The sequence below is a fragment of the Hyaena hyaena genome, unplaced genomic scaffold (assembly GCF_003009895.1).
Source record: "Hyaena hyaena isolate Hyena2069 unplaced genomic scaffold, ASM300989v1 scaffold_466, whole genome shotgun sequence".
NCBI classification, from domain to species: domain Eukaryota; kingdom Metazoa; phylum Chordata; class Mammalia; order Carnivora; family Hyaenidae; genus Hyaena; species Hyaena hyaena.
This window is the reverse complement of record NW_024081099.1, coordinates 117,943-140,348: the sequence shown is the minus strand read 5'-3', so window position 1 is coordinate 140,348 and position 22,406 is coordinate 117,943. Positions and strand designations below refer to the sequence as shown.

Sequence of the window (22,406 nt, the reverse complement as noted above, 5' to 3'; positions counted from 1 at the left end):
ACAGTACTGCCTACTCTCATCCATTCTATAGATTTGTGTTTCTATGGTCTCCGTGAAGGCTCCTTTACTCTTCCCTTCCCTCAGGTCACTGTGCATAAAATCAACCACTCTACTCCTTCAAATAAACTCAGCATATACATGATACTGTGATATAATAAGAAATATATGTATTTGGTTTCTATCTCTGGTTCCTGGCACAGATGCCTAAAAAATCCCTGCAATTTCCTGAGTAATAGGGGTGAGAGGAGTGTCTTTTGTTATTCATAATAAGCCCTTTTAAGCCATACCAGAGTTTATGCTAATGAGTTGGCTCTTGGTGGATCCTACATCACTTCTGATGGGGGCTGGTTGCTAGAGGAACCAAATACATGCTTCGAGGTTTGGAACTCAACCCTCCCATCTGACCTCCAAATAAGGAAATGGGACTGGGGATCGAGTTGATTACTAACAGCCAGTGATTTAATCAATCATGCCTCCATAAATGGCAACTCCATAAAGAACCTTCCATGAAGGACTCGAGAATGTCAGGACTGGTAAATGCACCCATGTGCTCGGAGAGTGGCACACCCCAAACTCCACAGATACAGAAGCTCCTGTGCTTATGACACTTCTGGACCTTGTTCTATGTACCTCTTCATCTGGCTATTCATTTGTATCCTTTTTAAGAATAGAAAGTAAAGTGTTTTCCTGCCTTCTGTGAATGGTTATAGCAAATTATAAAACCTGAGGAAGGGGTCATGAGAGCCTTTGATTTGTGGCCACTTTAGACAGAAGTTAGTAACCTAGAAACCCATTACTTGCTATTGGAGTCTGAAGAGAGGGCAGTCTTGTGGTAGTAGGCCCTTTACCTGTGGAGTCTACACTAACCTGGGGTAGTTAGTAGCACAATTGAGTTATATTGTAGGGTACTTAGTTGTATCTGCAGAAATTTGCATTATTGCTTGGTATGAAACTGCACACATTTGGTGTTAGAAATGTCTGACTTAAAACAACTCAGAATTTATTACAGAAGTCTTTCTGAGAGATATAGAAGTACTGGTATCCTAAAACTTTGGTTTTTCTTATCTTTCTTTACCACAAAATCTAATATTATGTCTCACTATGTCTGTGTTTGATAGGAGTAAAATAAAATGATAAGAAAGATGTTCCACAGTGTCTTTTAAACATTTTAGTTTTAATAAATATAATAAATAGCTTTGACATAAATGAAAATGATATATTTTATATTACATTCTTGAAAATATCATAGAAATTGCCTTTTAGTTTCTATTAACATGTAAGGATTTTTCTCATAGTACTCTGAAGGTAAATTTTAAAATCAACCAAAGAAAACTATCAAAGAAATATTATTCAGGCCACACTTACAACTATAGATTAACTTAGTGGGAAAAAAATAGAAATCTTTTGGTCCTATTTTCGATTTCCAGTTGATGTATTTCCTGTCTTGGTTTCAGTTAACATTTTTAGTGCTAAAATTCTTGTGAATGTATCATTCTTTTTGTCTTGAGATGTTACCTTCTTTGTTCTGCTTAAAAATAGAAAATTCTGTTGTTTTCTTTTATTCTTGCATGATAGGTAATATATCACTGGAAAAATCAAAACAAGCAACCTGGATACATTGAAATCCAAATATCCCTTTTAGTGTTTAGAAGGGGTACATTTTGATTTTAACCACTTTTATAAGAAAATACATACTACTTATTAGTTTGCTTATTTAGTTTGTATTTGTAAGCTCTGTACTTACATCAGGATCCATTGGAGGGTATTTCCTTCCTTTGCTTTTTCCAAGACATTTTGTTTTGCCTTCTTCCAATAACTGACACCAGAAACCTTTATGCGAATCAAACCTAAGAAAAATTCAATATACAAAGCACAAAAAAAGTATTTTGCAAGTAATTTCTAAGACATAATGACCAAAAACATGAATATATTTTTGGATCTTAATCTATAACCAGAGAAACTGGCATATTTTTTGACGAAGTCATTTTGCATAATGTCTTTTGGCATACTTCTAAATTCTGAGTCCATCTGTCATATTTGTGAGTTTGCCAGATTCCTAATAGAAAAATTGTCAGCAGAAGGTCTCCTATTAATAGAAATTAATAGCCTACCTTCTTCATCTGGAAGGAAAAACTTTTATAAATTTCAACTCAGTTCTTCTCTGTAGGATTTAGAAATGATAAGTCAGGTTTCATCCATATTTATGGATTTACATAGTACTTGTACCATACAACTGCAGACTAATAGAAGAGAAAGGGTTCTGGTGTGCTATGGAGTGCCTCATTTTAGCCTTATCTAATTATAATCCATTTAATTTTCTTCCAGAGCACTTTTTTATTTTGGTATGAGCTCTGTATTAAAGTAAAAGTAACAGTAAATGTGGATTTTCATGGCATAATTATAACCAAAATAATAGTATAATGTTTAATTTATATTTATTTATTGTTTTTATTATACTTTTTACCATTTTATTTTAATTCCAGTTAGTTAACATATTAAACTTACATTTTATTTTACCAAAATTTTTTTAAGTTTATTTATTTTGAGAAAGAGAGAGCATGGGGGTGGTCAGAGAAAGAGGGGGAGAGAGAGAGAGAGAGAGAGAGAGAGAGAGAATCCCAAGCAGGCTCCACACTGTCATCATGGAGCCCTATGCAATGCTTGAAACAAAATAAAGTTAAGAAATAGACCAATACATCTACAATCAACTGATTTTCAAAAATAGGTACCAAGTAAATTTGATGGGAAAGAACAGTGTTTTAAATGAATTAATCTGGCAAAAGTGGTACCGATGTGGGAAATACGAATATTGACTCTTACTTACACTGTATAAAAAAATTAACTTGAAGTCAATCATAGATCTAAACTTAAGAGGTAAAACTATAAAAACTCTGAAAGTAAACATAGAAAGAAAACATATAGAGGGGTACCTGGATGGCTCAGTTTAAGTGTCTGACTTTGGCTCAGGTCATGATCTCAGGGTTTGTAAGTTTGAGCCTGCATCAGGCCCTGTTCTGACAGCTCAGAGTCTGGAGCCTACTTCAGATTCTGTGTCTCCCTCTCTCTCTGCCCTTCTCTTGCTCACACTCTGTCTCTCAAAAATAAACAAACATTAAAAAACACACACACACATACACATAGAAAATCTTTTTTTTTTTTTAAGAAAATCTTTGTAACCTTGATTTAGGCAAAGATTTCATAGGATGAATGCTAAGAGAAGAATAATGATAACTTTGAATACATCACTTTGCTTTTCTAAAACACTTAAGAAACTTAAAGAGAAGCCATGGATTGGGCAAAGGTATTTGTAAAACATAGGGCTAATAAAGAATTTGTATCAGAATATATAATTCAACTCAACAGAAAAGATAACACCAACAAAAATTGGTAGAGGGGCACCTGGGTGGCTCAGTCGGTTGAGCGTCGGACTTCGGCTCAGGTCATGATCTTGCCGTTCATGGGTTCAAGCCCCACAAAATGCTCTGTGCTGATAGCCAGCTCAGAGTCTGGAGCCTGTTTCAGATTCTGTATCTCCCTCTCTCTCTGACCCTCCCCTGCTCATGCTGTCTCTCTCTCTCTTATATATTTTAATATATATAATTACTATATGTCCCACCAACCCCATTTTAGGTGTTTACCCATGAGAAATGAAAATACATGTCCATACAAAGATCTATGCACAAATAATTGTTGTAGATGCAAATGGAAATAACCCTATGTCTATCAATAAGTGAAAGGATGAACAAATTGTGGTATATCCATAAAGTGGTGTACAACTCAGTGATAAAAAAGAGCTAATTACTGATAGATGTAACAATAGGAAGGAATCTCAAAAGCACTATGCTAAATGAAATAGATCAGTGGTTGCTAGTGAGGGGAAGGGATTGACTGCAAAGAAGCACGAGGAAACTTTTTGGATTCATGGAAGTGTTTTATATGTTGATTGTGGTGATGTATACAATTGTACACATATGTCAGAATTCATCAATCTGTACAATTAAAATAGGTAGATTTTATTAAATACAAATTTTATATCAATAAAGCTGATTTCAAATTATACTGTAATTGAATGTCTGTGTGTATGGATGGATGTGATTTGTAAGGTACTCTTTATGTAGCTAATCTAGAATTTTTATAACATAGCCCTGTGAAAGGATTGCAAACGTAGATTTCTGCCTCCATACTGGCTTGGATATTAGAAACACTAAAGGATGACTCACATCTCGCTTATGCAAAGCCTATTTCTCATCATTACTGACACAATTGTGTGAGATCAGGACACAACATAGTATATCTGCATGTTATTTATATTCTTGTTTGAATCAGTAAGGCAACTGAACAAAGTAGTGCCATAGTCAGAGGCACAAGAAAAACAAAAGCATTAATAAAGACTATTACTTAAATAATCTGTACATGAAAGCTGGAAAGTTCATTTATTTATTTAATGTGTTTTTTAGAAAGCTGGGAAGTTCTATATTTTTGATGTTTTCACTTTATGTTTTTGAGAGAGAGAAAGAGAGAGAGAGAGAGAACATAAGTGGGGGAGAGAGAGACAGAATCTGAAGCAGCCTCCAGGCTCTGAGCTATTAGCACAGAGCCTGACTTGGGGCTTGAACTCATAGACCATGAGATCATGACCTGAGCCGATGTTGGATGCTTAACTGACTGAGCCCCTGACTTGGAAAGCAGGGAAGTTCTAAAACAACGAAATTTCTGGAAATCTGCTATTGATATAGTATTTTTCATAAACATTTTGTCCTTAACAATTTCTATAATTGAATTCTGACTCATTTTAAATATTTAAGTGATCAAAATTCAGAAGCCAAAATTCAGAATAGACCAACTATTATTATTCTTTATAATATACCTAACTATAGATATATGTCTGGAATATACATACGCCTTATGACAGAACATTGTTTTTAAAAGACACGCTGAACTTCACACATAATATAATTAAGAATCAAAATAAAAATAGGTTTTTCTCTCATCTCTGCTAATTGGTTACATCTTATGCAGCAGGCTGTTACTCTGGGCTTTATTGAGATAAAAAGATACCTGTGTGTGTGTGTGTGTGTGTGTGTGTGTGTGTGTGTGTATGTGTGTGTGGTGTGTGTGTGTGTGTGTGTCTGGCACATAGCCCAGGCATCTGTATGAATATGCTCGTAGGCAATCGCATAAGTGTATTGGGGTGGAAAAGAAAAGAAGAGAAAGGTGACAGGCAGAAGGGACTTCATATTTACTTTCCATGTGACTTGAGCTAGAGGTAAAGGGATTGATGTTGACCTTATGAGTTTGAAGACATCAGCAATGCAATTTCATAGCTCACATGAAGAAGCTTGATACAAAATGGAGAAAGATCTCCCTACATCTGTTTAGAATATCAGCAGTATCCCTCTTAAGATTAATCTTGTTACTACAGGTACTGATATCTGTGGGACAGGAAGAAATAACTTTTTTTAAAGTGTAGGCAGTGGTCATGGTTAAGACCCTTCTTTAAAGGACTTCAGGAAGTAAAGAAATTTTATGTGTTGTTTACTGCTATGGTTACCCATTCCTGGAGGTGGAGATATTTTGTTAATCATTGTATCCCAGAGTCTTGCACATAGTAGTCATTCAATAAAACTTTGTTGAATTAGACTAGAAAAGACAGATTGGCTCTTAAATATCTGTAGACTATCACCTTGACGTCTAGATATAACTGGAAGAGACATGTAGGTAGGGACAATCAAAGTTCTCCAGTGATTTGGCCTCCAACTGGCAACATTTGTAGATGAATGATAATGTGGATTTAATTTTCCCCTTGGGCAGGTGAATCCTTGGGAATATTCAAATTATACTTTAGAAGGTTCAAGTATGTTTAAAATGCTGTTAAGTTGAAATAATATCTCCATGGGAGAATAGTGAACTGCAAATAATGCAGGTAAATCTCAAAACCAAAAGACCGTCATTTAGGTGTTATGGAGCAAACACAGAAGTTATTTTTGTTAGTTTTTGTTTTTTTAAATCAGTTTCCTCTCTACAAATATGCTTTTATGATTTAATGAACCATTTTTCTGACACCCATTTTATTTTTAACAGTTTTTGAGGTTTAATTGACTTATCATAACACCCATTTTCAGTGTTCAATTAAATGATAGAGTAGCAAGTTTATATAGCTGTATAACTATCACCACAATCCAGTGTTGGAACATTTCTATAATCCCCCCAAATCCCTTAGAGTCCACTGGAGAGAATCTCTGCTGTTACCTCCAGCCCCAGGCTAGCCCTGATCTGCTTTCAATCTCTAATTTGTCTTTTCAGAACATCCCCCACCCACCCCCATTTTTTTTTTCTGGTGTGGATATGCCAAATTTTGTTAATCCATTTACTAGTTGGTGACTATTTGGATTGGTTCCAGGTTTGGGCTATTATTAATAATGCTTCTGTGAACAAGTCTTTGTTGAATGTAGGTTTTCATTTCACTTGGGGTAGACTCCTAAGAGTGGAATTGGATTATTTGTAAGCTTCTCTTTAATTTTTAAGGAGCTGGAAAACTGCTTTTCCAAAGTGGTCATATTATTATACATTATCATCAGCAATCTATGAGGGTTCTAGTTTCTCCACATTCTTGCTAACATTTGGTATTGTCTTTTGGATTATAACCATTCTAGTGGTATTTCAGTGTGATTTTAATTTGCATATCACTATGATTGCACATTTATTATGCAAAGTGATCATGCACCTGAAGATGGGTTCTTTTTATAATAAAGTCTAAGACAACTTAAAAAAACTCATTTTAAGGTTTCAGTCTTTTAAAGAAAGTTCTTTCTATTGGTGCACTATCCATTAGTAAAAATTCATAATATTGCTTTTCCTCTAGTTCTAGCATCTCGTGCCAACTTGAAGAGCTTAATAGATTGGCAGTGCGGGCTCCAATGGACTGATTGAGTTTTCAGTCCTGACTCCTCAACTTATTTGCTGAGTGACTTTTCGGCTTAGCTTTTCTGTGCCCATTTTTTTTTCTTTTTAGCTGAAAAATGGAGCTAATAGTACCTCTCATACCTAGTGTTGGTATGAAGCAATATATGTAAACATATCAATGTAGAACATATACATGGTATATTGATTTTGAAAAGTTACAACCACTCTGAAAAACAAATTCATCGTATGAAATTGGAGCAGACTGTCTTCTTTTTCACTACTTTCCATTGCTTGGTGCTCTTTCATGGGTAGTCTAGGGAACCAGCACATTTTGGCTATTATGGCTATTCTTTTTTTTTGTTTTTTTTACTTTTTTTTTAACATTTATTTATTTTTTCAGAGAAAGAGACAGAGCATGAGTGGGGGAGAGGCAGGGAGAGAGGGAGACACAGAATCTGAATCAGGCTCCAGGCTCTGAACCATCAGCACAGAGCCCGACATGGGGCTCAAACTCACAAACTGCAAAGTGATGACCCAGGCTCCGCTGTTATGGCTACTTTTTTTTTTTTTTTCTACTAAAAAAGGTTTTAATGTGGCACATTTTTATTCACAGTCATCCAAAGTGGGATGGAAAAGACTTCCAGGGGAATATAAATTTGTTGCCAGGGAAATGGTATTAGAAACAACTGAAGTCCTTCTTGGGGTGTCTGCGTGGCTCAGCCAGGTAAGTGTCTGACTCTTGATTAGGCTTCGGTCATGATCTCACAGTTCATGAGTTTGTGCCCCACATTGATAAGGCCTCCTAGCAGCACAGAGCCTGCTTGAGATTCTCTCTCTCCCTCTCTATCTGCCCCTTCCCTGCTCATGCACTCTCTCTCTCTCTCAAAATAAATAAACATTAAAAAAAAGTAACAGTTGAAGTGCTTCTTGAATTTTGAGGCAGCTTTATTCTTTATGACTTAGTCCAGCCCCATCCACAGAAGAAAACCAAAACAAGCCCACAGTCCGTATTCAATCCCTGACCTTAAAATTCTTATTTTCCATTTATTAAAGTTATCACAGTAAATTAGTATTAAAAATTCATATAACTCAGTCTGGTTTCATTTGTGTTTACAAACAGGTTAACTGAGAAATAAAGATGTCAGGTTCAGGTATTTAACTAGTATTTCTAAGTGTGAAACCTCTTATCATGATCATTGATGGCTAGGTATAACTATGCATGCATATATTCATGGAAAAATAAAAAGTTTAAACTTTTCATTTTACTATTTACTAAGTAGCATAATTCCATGCTACACACTATTTTTACTGCTTTCTCTCAAATGATCAGTTGGCTCTAAAACCCTACGTAACACACAACTTGAAAGCTAAAATGATGTCAGTATATCAATCCAATATACAATTTAGTCATAAAGGTTATGTTGAACAAGAATTGTAAAATGCTAATTACCTTAATTGAATGAGAAGTTCCCATTTGTGTTGTTTAAAACTTATACTGCTTACTTAAATCACATCAATTCTGACCAAGAAAGTCAGATTTTTTTTTCATATTCAGTATGTTATTTAAAATTCATGATGACCGTACTACGTTATTTTACTATCCAATGAGTGTATGAAATTTGGAAGTCTTGAATACTGTCTTTAGCAATTGTGGAAAGGAATAAATAACACTCTTGACAATGGAAGCTTATTGATATTTTTCTTGAAAATAGTTTTGAAATTGGGACTTTTATATATTGAAGATAACCAATTTATAGAGTGCATAAATTGGTGTACTCTTTCATCCCAAGCCTGCTTGGTAAAATCTTTGTGTAGACTTGGTTTCATTCATTTATTCTACTATGTGCAAAAAACAGGATTTATGTGATTAGTGGAGAATTCATATCTGTTTGCAGTTCAGTACATTCTTAGGGGATTTTAATTATTTTTTTAAGTACCAAAGATATAGTTTTCACTATCAGTAGCAGAAAAAAATATGAAACAATAAATGACTTTCCTGAGAACATACATTTTGTTTGACCCCCCAGTGATCCTCAATATGTCCAAAGCACCACAGAAAAAAAACTATCAGTACAATTACTTTACCAAGAGTAATTAAGTTATAAGGGCAGGAGTCAAAACAACTGCAAAAGGGTTGGTGAAGGATGATTTAGACCAATTCAGACTAAGACAACGACATGAAATTCCAAATATTCTACAACAGGTTCCCTGCTGATTTTTATAAGATGTGTAAGGCCAACCGATGATTGACAAGAAAATATAAAAAGAAACTGAATGGCTGTACGTTATCTCCATCAGCAGGGTAAGAGCCTGGGCAGCCCTGCAAGATGAGAAGCTGTGGTTTCAGAGACTACACATATCTTATCTTGCTACTTCACCCACTGAGCCCCAGACGAGGGTAGAGAATCACATAATGGGCAATTTTAGCCAGATACAACCCAGGTGCAACGCGATCCACAGTTCTTTGTATATAGTATGTTGCTTTGATATTACTTCTCTTAAGTTTACACTCCCTTTTCTAGGCAGTAGAGGAGAATAAAAAGCTTGCTGCTGAGCTGGATGCAAAGGGGACAAATACACAGCATGCAGGTCAAGGACCGTTCCATAAAAAAAGAGATTATGTCTTTATAGAATACTTCACTTCTTTTTTTTCTGAAATACAATGCTTTGCTATATGCTCTATAAAAAAGACCCAAAGATAAACCAACTTGAAATAGAAAACTGTTTAGAAAATAAAAGCTCTCTTTTCTAAGAGATACTTAAAAAGATATAAAGCTGAAAGTGGACTTGAATTTCTAACTGCAAACTAAAATCACTCAGCTTTCTTTAAGGTCAAGCCGGAAGTTAAATACCTAAGGCGAGTAGAGTCTGTGTTAGTACATGAACTAAGCTCAGCCAAGCTCTAATAGTACTCATAATATAAAAACAGAGGTCAGAAGGTTAATAGTAATAAGAAAGAAAATGGCTGTTGGGAAGGAAGGTAAAAACTCAAGTTCCTTTGTCCTCTAAAGCAAAATGTTCTTCTTATGTATGTCTCTACATATGATTTGTGCAAGACATAAGCAGTAGTTGATGTTTTTCTGCCGATCTTTATTGTAAGAGATGCTGAGAGGTAAGGTAATCCTGTCTGTCACAATGTCTAACCTGCTATAAGATAAACTGTACAATGAAAAGAGAAAATCAGTTGATCTTTAGATATGAGAAATACAATGGAAGAATTCCATGCCAGTCTTTTTTAGTTTCTTTAAGTTTCAGTCTATGAGCCTAAAAATTAGAAGAAAAAAAAATACTATAGTGGTGGTCAGGTCCATGGTGTATTCAACTCTATCTTCCAGTTGCTTGAAGCATGTGAAATAGGAACAAACACAACCCTCATGAATATTATTGCTGACCATTATAATGGACCAAGTTAAGATGGAGGTCTTATTTCAAATGCTAAATGGAGTCCAGAGTCAGCTAAGAGAGGTACCTGGGGGCCAAAATTTCAGGAGGCACTCACTCTCCGGTGTTTGCGTGGTCCTGAGAGCAAGCACCTTCTTACATTACTAATGCCCCTCTTGCCTTATGCTTGTCCCGGCCCAGATAGCGTTAGTTACCCAAGAAAATCAGAAAGAACCAGCAAAAGAAAACCAAACCAGAGCTGTAATTGCTGTGGCCCTTGAAGGAGAGGCGACAGGGTCAGATACACAGTGCATAAAGACATAAAGGCCAAAAATGGAAGTATATGTAAGTGTGATAAGAGCATATCTCTTTTTGCCTATTCACACACCTACTGGGTGATTTTTTGCTGCATGACATTATTTTTGAAAACTGCACAAAAGACAGAGCTCATAAACCATCCAGTTAATTACCTCTTTATGCTTGCAAGAGTTCCCACTATTGTTGTTAAACAGGCTCAGCACTTACTGACTTTAAGTAGCCTTTTTTGTGGGTTAATTCTTGGTTTTAAGATTTACGATTATTTTGTTTCTCTGCTTTCCTTCTAGGGGAAATCTTTCATAGTTAGAAACCAACAGAGGATTTAGAACATTTCTTTGCCACACTGTTGAAAAGTTCATTCCCAAGTAGTTAATGTCAAACTAATCAGAAAAGAAGCAGTTATGTAAGGAGCAGCTAATGTAATAGTTGCAACACTAAACTTCAACTTTTAAAAAACCAGTTCCCTAATGAAACTTCAATAATTAGAATATAAACTTACGTTAAAGCTTCTGAGTAATTATAATGAGGAGAGACTCCTAGAAATTTCTGTACTTCATCCATCACTGTAGCAGGATCCATCCTTAGCTGTTGCCCATCAATAATTAGCAACTAAATTAACAGAGAAATTAAAAAAAAGACAATGCACATTGAAGAAAGATGTGTAACTGTATAATTAAAAATTAGTGCACTCTGAATTTAGTCAATAAGAGATATTCTACTGAGGGCATTTGCATACATTGTTGTTAGACTCAACCAGGCCAATCTCATTAATGACTTGGAATAAGAAATAAACCACACTAGGTGTATTTAGGTTTTGTAATCTGAGAAGTCCTCCAAATACTATGAAAACAAGAAAACCATTTGGGGGGACCAAATGAGCTTAAGAAATGTGATTACAAATCACAAATGGAAACCAAGTTTAAATATAGGCAAAACTGGGGTGCCTGGTTGGCTCAGTCGGTAAAGCATGCGACTGTTGATTTTGGAGTTGTAAGTTTGAGTCCCATGTTGGGTATAGAGATTACTTAAAAATAATCTTAAAAAAAAAAAAACCAACCACTGGCAAATTGTTGATTACATCATTGAAGATTGGAAGGAGCACTATAGAAAAGAAAAAAGTTGTAATAAGACCAGGTGTAAAGATGTAGAGGACATGTCATTCTCCATGAGTCCATTCAAAAGAGTAGCACTGTAAAGGTTTAAGAAATATTTAGCTAATCCATTTGGAGAAAAAGACAAGACTCCCAGAGAACCTGAATGTGAATGGAAGTTCTTGAACTGACCAAGGGGAAGATTTGCTTGTTACTTTAATGAGGGAGCAGGGTGGCCCAGAATATAAAATGACAGGTGACCATAATGGAAGACTACAAAGTGTGCAGTGCAACCACTGCTCATACCTCTTCTCCAGTATTTCTATTTAGTCTAGACTAAATTGTCTAAAACTAAAAACAATTGTCATTGTTCCCTAGAATGTTTCATGACTATGGGCATTGTTCTGTGGCTGTGGTATCTAAAAGGTAGCTATTGAGCACTTAAAATGTGGCTAATGTGATTGAGAAACTGAATTTTTAATTTTATGTAATTTTAGTAGAAATTTAAATAGCCAGATGTGGCAGCAGCTATCAGCTTTCAGGCAGCACAGTCCTAGGTGCCCAAGCACACACTATGTCCGACGTGACTGGACTACTTTGTACAATCTAATGTAAGGGCTGAGTTTATAATCTAGGCTGATGTCTAGCAAAAAAGAGAAGCAAGGAAGGCAAGAAAAACAAAAAGCTTATGAAAAATTCAGCAAGGTGGTTCAAAGGGAAATAATGACACTTAATTAAGCAAAACATGATTTGCCTTGTTTGGTTAAGAGGTTCTCAAGCTTTATTCACAGAATAAGAATCATGGATATGAAGCTTTTGAAGCTCTTGACAATCAGGAAGGGTATGCACTAGAAAATACAGCAGGGAGAATTATTCAAAAATACTTTCAGACAGAAAATCAAACAGTTTGTCTACCTCTGCCTAACTATTATTCTTTGCCACTGTCTTCTTATTTACAACTAAAGAGTAAAAGGCAGTAATGTTTTAATGAGTAAAAATTTCCTCTATCCTGGAGGCAAAGTCATCAACTTAATGAGATTGTAACATGATGGAAATTCTTATTGCTCAATACCTGAAAGGGAGGGAAATAAACAAGCCATCTCTCGATGTGGCTGGCATACCACCCTGGGATCAAACATCTCTTCTGCAAGGCTCTAAGCTCGGAGGGTGCACGGGGCCCAGCTGAGATCACTTCGTAAAAGCTAAACTTCAGAGCTGCAGGGTCTTCATGGGATCGCTGATGCTATGATGAAAAGGTGGATAATTAAACTAACTTGAACCATAGGCATGAATAATTAAAAACCAATCTCTGTGACAAGTCTTGAAGCTAAAGGAAGGAGTGACTCACTGCTGGAGAGTTATTTGTTTTGCAATTAATAAGGGATGAAAATGTTTGCTTGGAGCATCGAGATTTAAAGTTATGACACTGATGAGGCTATATTTTGAGAACTTATTTGGCAGAAGTTGAATTCTTATTGATAGGCTTCTTTAACCAGCTTTACGGAGTTGTTTCCTTGGTGTATATACTTCTAAACTTTTGAAAGTTGCATTAATGCCCCCTTTTCAGCCCATAAGCAAACCATTTGTTATGTCCATGGAGTATCCATAATACACAAGCACTCTACTGGTTCTACCACATAGTTTTGTTCCATCTAGTAATGCAGTTTTAGATTAGAAAAGCCCTACTGGCTATTTTAAATGGAGAAACTACCCAAAACTCTGACATGTACATTATCTAAAATACACAGCTTTTATCATATATTACCTAGCATCTAAAAGCCAAGATGATTTTACCTAATGGTAACCTTCCTTTGTGAGGAATCAGAATCATTTATTGTACAGAAATGCAGAAAGCAGCAATCCAAATAGTAAAGTGTTTTATAATGGCTCAGGCTGAGGCCCATGGGTTTGAGGAAATCACCTTTTCTCTAAATTGACCAATAAATATTCAGACTTAGTGGTAGGTTTGTGGATGTTTACCACATCTAGTTGAATAGCAAATTTGCTGCAATTGAGATTCAAATTACTATACTACAAACACTACTAGACTTTGTTAAGGTCTGCATTTTGCCACTACAGACTGATTTATTTATAATATTTAGGGTATTTTGTTAGCTTAGAGCCTTGGAACCTCCTTTTATGGTAAATTCTCAATTTTTCAGGGGCTAAGTGTTTGCCAAGTTCCAATTTTCTTTTCTCTTGGAGTCAATTAAGGCTTATTTCTCTTTTCTCCAGATACCTGGTGGAAAAGGTAAAAGGCACAAAATCTCATCAGTCAATTTACAATTTGCTGTATACTATGATTTAAAAGATGGCTGTAGGAGTCAGGCACCAATGTTTAGTGTGTAGTTGTGTATTTCGGCTTTCCAGCTTGTCTCACTTCCTGTTATGCAAATTATTATGAATCTGCCTATCTAAGATCCCATCTGCTTTATTATGACCTTTTCCCTACTCTGTCCCAGCCACAAAACCTTTCCTGACAACCTGTTCTTCCTTTTTGAATTTGGAAAAACTACTTTTTTTAAATAACAAAAGGGCCCAGTGCTGAGAAACTTTATTCTCTAATATCATAGATTGTCATGAATTATCTGTTTGAAATCCTATCAGTAGAAATGGAATGTACTACTCTTACCTGGAAGATCAGAGCTGTGTACGTTCACTTTAGTACAGAGAAGCAGCCTTATTTCCAACCCAGGTGAAGGGTTTCAGATAAGGAGTTTTTGATTTTGTTGTTTGTTTTTGGTTATTACCTTTGACATTATGTGGTATCCTTCTTTGTCTTTTCTTATAGTCTTTGTTAATTTAAAGTCTATTTTGTCTGATATAAGAAGCATTGCTACCCTTGCTTTGTTTTTGCTTCTTTTTGCATGGTAAATGTTTCTCCATGCCTTTTCTTTCAATCTATATGTGTCTTTAGGTCTGAGGTGAGTTTCTTGCAGGCAACATATAGATAGATCTATCTTGCATTTTTATCCATTCAGTCACCTGGTGTCTTCTGACTGAAGTACTTAGTCCATTTACATTTACAGTAATTATCAATAGGTATGTATTTATTGCCATCTTGTTACTTGTTTTGTAATTGTTTTTGTAGGTCTTATCTGTTTCCTTCTTCTCTTGTCCTCTTCCCTTGTGGTTTGATGGCTTTCTTTATTATTATGCTTGGATTCCATTCTATTTATTGTTTTGTGTATTGGTTTCTGATTTGTGATTACCATTAGGTTCATATATAACATCTTATGTGTAGAGCAGTCTATATTAAGTTGATGGTCACTTGAGTTTGAACCCATTTAAAAAACACTAAATTTTTATTTCCCGCATCATGTTTTATGTATATGATGTCACACTTTTACATCCTTTTATTTTGTGAATCCCTTGACTGATTTTTATGGATATAATTAATTTTACTCCTTTTGTGTTTTAACCTATATATTGGTTTTATAAGTGATTAATCTACTACTTTTATTATATGTTTGCATTTACCTGTGCAATTTTTTCTTTTCAGAATTTTCTTACTCTTGATTATGGCCTTTTCTTTCCACTCAAAGAATTCTCTTTAATGTTTCTCATAAGGCTGATTTAGTGGTGATGAATTCCTTTAGCTTTTCTTTGTCTGGGAAATGATTTCTCCTCCTATTCTCAATGATAACCCTGGTTGCAGGTTTTTTCCATTCAGTACTTTGAATGTATCATGCCACTCCTTTCTGGCCTATAAGGTTTCTGCTGAAAAATCAGCTGATAGACTTATGGGATTTCCCTTGTATATGACTGTTTTCTCTTTCTGCTTTAAAAATTTTCTTTTTATCACTACATTTTTTTGCCATCTTAATTATTATGTGTCTTGGTGTAGACCTGTGTTTAGAAGCAATACTAGTCAAATACAGATAAGGAGTTTCTGAATACAGCATTTCACATTTATCTTTATAGTTTCCAAGGAAATGTTACCCTTAGTCTCTATTTTTCAGTCTATTTTTACAAAATGCAGATGTGTAGAAGCACAGATGTACATACAAGTACATAATATTTTGCTATATTTTCATTCCATTAACATATTAAATTAATACAAAATTAATAACATCTTGAGAAAGTTTCTCCAGAAACACAGAAAACTTTATCCACTTTTATGTAGATATAAAACTAGCAAATCTTCTCTTTTATTTAGACCTGAGGTGGTTGCTATTGTTGCAAACCATCCACCTTTCTTCATACTCCCCTTCTTACCTGTTAGATTCTGTCTATATGTTTCTTACCTGATACCAGGAATATGCTCGGTCAGAGGGGTCGATGAGGATGGTGATGATCTTGGCTTTGGGGACCAGAGAAGCTGCTCTTTTAGGAGCTTCCTCTGAGTGGAAGTAATTGGCACTCTTTTCAAACAGAAAGTCAGTGGTGACATTAGATGGGATTGGGAAGAATTCCATATACCTAGAAAAGGAATATTTCTCAAAATAAGACTGGTTTATATTCATATGCTGGTGACTGTAGATGTCAGAGGTATCCCACAAATCATTTGTTTCCTAAACAAAAGCCTTTTTCTATAAGGCATCTTTTCTATATAGTTTGCTAGGGAGAAAGTATACAGAACACTAATAATGTACTTTGAGAATGCTTTTCTGAATACATTTTGTTTTGTTTACTATAAAAAAAAGGAATGAGAGATAGCAAAAATGTAGACACAGAATGATAAAACTGGAACAATAATCAACCTAACTATATAAAACATATCTAAATGCAGAAATATTTTACAGAGAAAAATGTGTGAGTGCTCAACCAAAAGGAAAATTTGATCAAAACAGATGATGTGTTCAGTTCAAAGACATTCTAAAAGGACTTAGACAAAGTATTTTTTACTTTACTTTATTCATAAGTAAAATAATTTCCTTCTCAGTAATGTGTTGTGCTGTGGTTGCATTCAACTATAAAATGTTCAAGTGCAGAACACATCTGGTGTAAACATTGCCTATTTGCTTAACTTTTTATTTCCATTTAGAGCCATTTATTTTCTTTAGAATATTTATAAAAATTTAAAAAGTGTGTACATATTTCTAAATATAAAATCCTATCAAATTTCTCAAGGTCAGGTCCTATATCCCTAAGTGTGGTGAGAATGTAAATCACCAGCAGACTGAACATAGGAATGGCTAACGCCTCAAGCACAGAAATGTAAGACATAACAGATTTTGTATAATCTCTCATTTGTACAAAAGCTGTCAAATATAAACTAATTCAGCATGTGATAATTGATATTTCTGAAGCACTAAGGGACAACTTTTAAAGGAAAAAGAGCCTTTTTTAGAGATCACATGCAAATTTAGCTTCTAGGGTTTCTTACATTTGATCATAATGGCTTCATCCTCTGCTCCCACCCTCTTCAATTCATAAGCCACCATGACTTTGGCTACCAAGACAAGGCAGTTCAATAATTACTGAGCAAGAGAGTCATTAACATTTCTGTGATGACTTCGTTATGCAGTACGTTGTTTTCTTTTAGACATCTCACACGATAAAGCTTCTGGTAGGATTCCAGTTGTTAACATATTGCAAAGTTTGGCTGGTACAACAAAGTGATGTCTTGAAACTCAGGGCAGTAAAGAAATCCTTTTATGTTTTCTGGAAATTGCCTTGGTGATATGTCATTCTGGCATCCTTTTAGGGGGAAACAGATATATAAAAATTTCTGGAAAGTTTGATCTGCTATCTGTTTTGGTGTAGAACAGGGCCACATTTTAAGATACTTCTTAATTTAAATGCTCACCCTGGTTCCAGGTATGCTAAGGTTATCCCAAATGTCTAGTGATATCTTATTTGGTCCAAGAGTATCTCAGCCTTGCTTATTCTGAGAAAGGCTCCAAAAGTCACAAAAGAAGGGAAGAAAGTACTGAATTCTGATTAAGTTTTAGTTTCTAAAAATGGTCCCACTTTCCCAGCAGTCCTCTCTATACCTATAACAGTTTAGGCCTTTAAAAACCTCTTCAAGTAGTTCTGGATCTTGGACACATAATGTGTTGATTTTGCCTGGCCCCAGAGGCTCATGTAAAAGCAGGGTCCAGTTCTTGTTTGCCAACATGCCCACATTTTTCTAGTGTAGTGGCTGGCACTTAGAGGCACTTATAAAATGTCTGATGAATAAATAGGTAAATACGAATTCAGCTTAATATTTTCAGGGTATAAATAGGTAACATCTGGGGAATATGAATTCAGATTATCCAAAGAACTGGTGAGCAAACTAGAGTATAAACCACTCTAGTTAAAAGTGAATGCCTGCCGCATTTAAGCTTTGCTTTCATAACACCTCACCATCTTTTTCAACTGAAAGATGTGATTTTTGCAATATTCCACATTTATTTGTTACTTGAGCTGACTGTGAGTATTTCTAAGTGATTTAACTCACAGCTAGATTAAGACATTTAGAAGTTCTAAGTGCTAACAGGATTTTATGGCTCTCCAAGTACCAGTCCAACCCTTCACTTCATACCCATGTAATTATAAAAATTATACCAAACAGAATATAATATTTAATTGTAGGTATGAATCAAACATTTCTCTTGATATCCTGATTGTAAAATTTGGCTATTTTACCAAAGATAGAGTTTTCTCATTTTCATCTGCCTTACTTTGCTTTTGTCCTCAGCTTGTGTTTAAGCTGCCTGTCAGTTAAGGTAGCCCTGGTTTTCCCCAGTTTTCTAGGAAAAGCAGATCCATGAATCCAGACTAACTGAGCCTGTGTTAATTCTGTAAGCCACCTTGGCATGCTCAGACATATTATCAAACTCTTCTACTTTATGGCTCTGTGGTCCCAAAGGGACTGTTGAGGTGCTGACACTTCACAGAGAGACACGGCCAACCTGAGGACTCTGAATATATTTGACATCATTGAGAGCAAAGCCAGAGTTATTGATAATAGATTGACATCTGTAGGTACTATTTGTTATTTGTGTTAATAGTCTTTTATAAACATACCATTTGTCAATGCAAAAGTGTTTGCAATTGAGGTGTTTTAGTGAGTTATACTTAAAATCTTTAGCCTTCTACTTATTTATGCCTTATGTCATCTTTCTGTAAACTGCTTAGGGGACTTTTTGTCCTATTATTGTGCCTATATACATTACTAACTTCTGAACAACTTTTTAAAAATTGATTATTCTTACAGATATTCTTTTATAAAAAAAAGTTTATTTATTTTGTGAGAGTGAGTGGGGGAGGGGTAGAAAGAGAGGGAGAGGGAGAATCCCAAGCAGGCTCTGCACTGTCAGTGAGGAGCGAGATGTGAGGATCAAACTCATGAACCACGAGATCATGAACTGAGCCTAAACCAAGAGTCAGAGGCTTAACTGACTCAGCCACCTAGGTGCCCCTATTCTTACAGATATTATTAAGTCTCAAGGAATTCAAGTATTACATTCCTCTCCACTTTTTTTTTTTTTTTTAAAGCAGGCTTCACACCCAGAGTGGAGCCCAAAGTAGGGCTTAAACTTATGACCCTGGGATCAAAACTTGAGCTGAGATCAAGAGTCAGACACTTTACTGACTGAGCCACCCAGGTGCCCCTCCTCTCCACTTTTAAAGCAGTTTTTAATCACTCCCTTTAGTCCTGATGTGAACATAATTTTATTCTACTGTACACAGGCATATGTATTTGAGTCAGCTGCTGAAGTAATTGATGCTTTCTTGATTCTCAGTTGTTATTTAACACCATACAACTAATCAGTATCAAGCCCTGTGTCAAAGAGTTGGCAGTGAAATATATTACAGTTAGAATATATGTAATTCCTAGTAGGTGCTCAAATTATTCTCAACTCATTTCTTTCCACTTTGAACCACACATAAGCAACTCTTGGGGGGTGATACTTATAAAATTGAGATCATGCAATTTGACAACAGAAGTTAATATATAATAACTCTTTATGCTAAAATATATGCAAAATGCTTATGTTTATGCTCTAGAGTTATTATAATAATTCCATTCTTTTACATCACTTTCTGCCTAGAATTTCAACCTTAACATGTTACTTTGCAACATCTATTCCTACTATATTACTATATTTTGTATATATTTGACATTTTAACTTTTAATTTTATTTTAACTATTTTCCTCAGATGGTTGATATAGTCCTTATTTCATTTCAAGACCAAAAATTAAATTTTGTATATTGCTGATAGCTTTTTAATAATTTTCATTATTCACAAAATATACACAAATTTCTAGTTCTATTTATTTATTTATTTATTTACCTTTTATGCCAAAGCAAAGTAGAAAATTATATATGGGGACTGTAGCATCACTTTAATGCAAAGTGCACAGGAAGAGAAAGCTATGAAAGTGTTTTAAGAAGAGAAAGGAATGATATTTCTGGGTGTTACGGTATTTGTCTAACTTTATATCTGTGATAACCATCAAAGATAATTAATGCAAATTGAAATTACATGTGGGCCTCTTGAAGCAAGGAGTCCCTTAAAAACTGAGAAGTTTCTTATGAATAATTTCATTTTATTCATTCCATTTCCAAGGCACAGAGGATAACTTTTATTTGTGGCTACAAACTTATATGTTAATAAATATTAGCACTAATTTTTATACTGTGCACAGTACATATACTTTTAGATTTATACTAATAACCCGTCTTACCAATCAATCCCCCTGTGGTAGTTATTTCTATTAAAGAACTGTACCTCCTCAAAGGTTTTTGGGCTGGGGGAGTTACTAAAGATGGAAGGATGCATAACCAGGAACAAATACAAAGCAGTGGTTCCTGAAAAGACAATAGAGGTTTAGAAATTAATTAAATGAAACAGTTTCCACTATTAGCATTTGAAAGTCATTTATAAATGAAGTATTGTAAAGATCCAAACAGATACATATTAGTACTCCTTGAATTAAACTGAATAGATAATCAGCATTTTAAAAGAAGCACATTGGAAAAAATGTAGTTAAGTATGATTTGAGGCCAGGCCTGTTGCAGGGACTAGGAGAACTGGTTTTTGACCTCATCTCAATCACTGATTTGTTCTATGACTTGGCTTTCAGCTTGTCTCTGACTTGGCTTTATTAGTGAAAAATTGCCTTGCTTATTTCATAGGATTTCTCTGGGGGTGAAAGACATATTGTACCTGAAGATATTTTGATACTAATAAAGCATTATATGAATGAAAAATATCATTATTTAATAGAAGATATTATATCACTAAAACCATGTACCTGGGTTCTTCTATAAGTTCTTCCTAAGGCCTATGAAAGCTGATTAAATTTAAGACAGAATTTAAACTTTCAACACATTTGTTTAAATTTGATATGCTTACTTTAAAATATGATGTCAAAAATCAGTTTTTGGAAAAAAAATTGTGTCCTTTCTTAGTGACATAACATAAAATTTGCAATTTTGGAACGAAAGTGGCGTATCACAAGTGCCCATATAGATCTGTGACTATTGGGGATCAAGGGGATGATGTTCTTTTTCAAAATGAGCAGTGTCATAGACTGTAAAATTAGTGTTTTAGAGACTAAATTATGAGCTAACGAGTATAGCTTAGATCACTACAAGAAAAAGTAAGGCAATCTCAGTTCAGTTTGCCTAAAATTTAACCAAATGCTTGTAACTGTAATCATGTTTGTAAAATAATACTATTAAAATATTTCTGGTCCATGCATTTAGTATTCCTAAGACTCTAGTTTCCACTTCTCTGCTCTAATGTGATTTACATTATTATACAATCTGATGGAGCGGGACCTGCAAATTATATTCTAGGTCAATAGCTAGCAATGGTCTTCAGACATGGCCTTATAACATTTCTCTCACTTGGAGAAATTACTGTTCTAATTTTGCTTAGTAATAATGTCATGTTGCCATCTGTACTAAATTTTGAATTTTCTTATCTCTCTGACAAGATTTATTTAATACTGTACTTAAATGTAGTATATCAACACAACAGAAAACTTGTTGAAATAACTCTGTCAATAGTAAAATTGTCTAAAACAATGAATTAAAAGAGGCAGTGTTCCTAAATTATATCTTAGCCAAACTATGAGCATTTTATTTATACCCATGGGTGCCTATGAGGAATGAAACATAATAATCTACGATATACAAAATAAAAATGCTCTTCACAAGCTTGACGTAAACCAGTGGTTCTCACACTTTAGCATGCCTTAGATTAACCTGGAGGGCTTGTTAAAACACAGAGAATTGAACCCTATCTTAGAGGTTCTGATTCAGTACACTTTGAAAATCACAAAGAAATGTATAACAAAATCCAAAACTTATTTGGGGGAAAATGTTCCATTACTTGAAATCCGTAGTAGAGTATGGCTTTCTTGAACATGGTCTTTAGAGTCAGGTAAATTCTAGGATCGGGATTTCTAATACTTCTCTGTTGTGTGAATGTGAACAAAAATATCTAAGCTGAGACTTAGTTTTCTTATCTGTGTAGTGAGGGAAAAATACTTAGATATCAGGGTTTTATGAGGGTCAAGTGAGACAACTTAATAAAAGTACCTAAATAGCTTCATATCTCAATATTAGTAAAGTATTTTTAAAAATAACAACTTTTATGAGATAAAATTCAGTAATGCATTTAAAAAATTGGAAAAGTAAATGTGAAGATAGGAAGTATGTGAAAAAAGAAAACAGATTAGTTCCTTTCTTACAGCAACTGAAAGCATTCTTTTCTGAATTTTATTTTTAAGAATTGTATTAAATCATATTGTTTGTTTTTAATAGC

At 34.7% G+C, this 22,406-nt stretch overlaps 1 protein-coding gene across 1 annotated transcript in view; it reads right to left on the bottom strand.

Annotated features, from left to right (window-relative positions):
- LOC120246339 (bifunctional heparan sulfate N-deacetylase/N-sulfotransferase 3-like) overlaps nt 1–22,406 on the bottom strand; it is a 132,483-nt gene that overhangs the window by 3,543 nt on the left and 106,534 nt on the right. Inside the window, 5 exon segments of the mRNA XM_039253807.1 lie at nt 1,745–1,847; nt 11,102–11,211; nt 12,766–12,936; nt 15,941–16,115; nt 20,317–20,440. Coding sequence (XP_039109738.1) covers nt 1,745–1,847; nt 11,102–11,211; nt 12,766–12,936; nt 15,941–16,115; nt 20,317–20,440 — 683 coding nt within the window.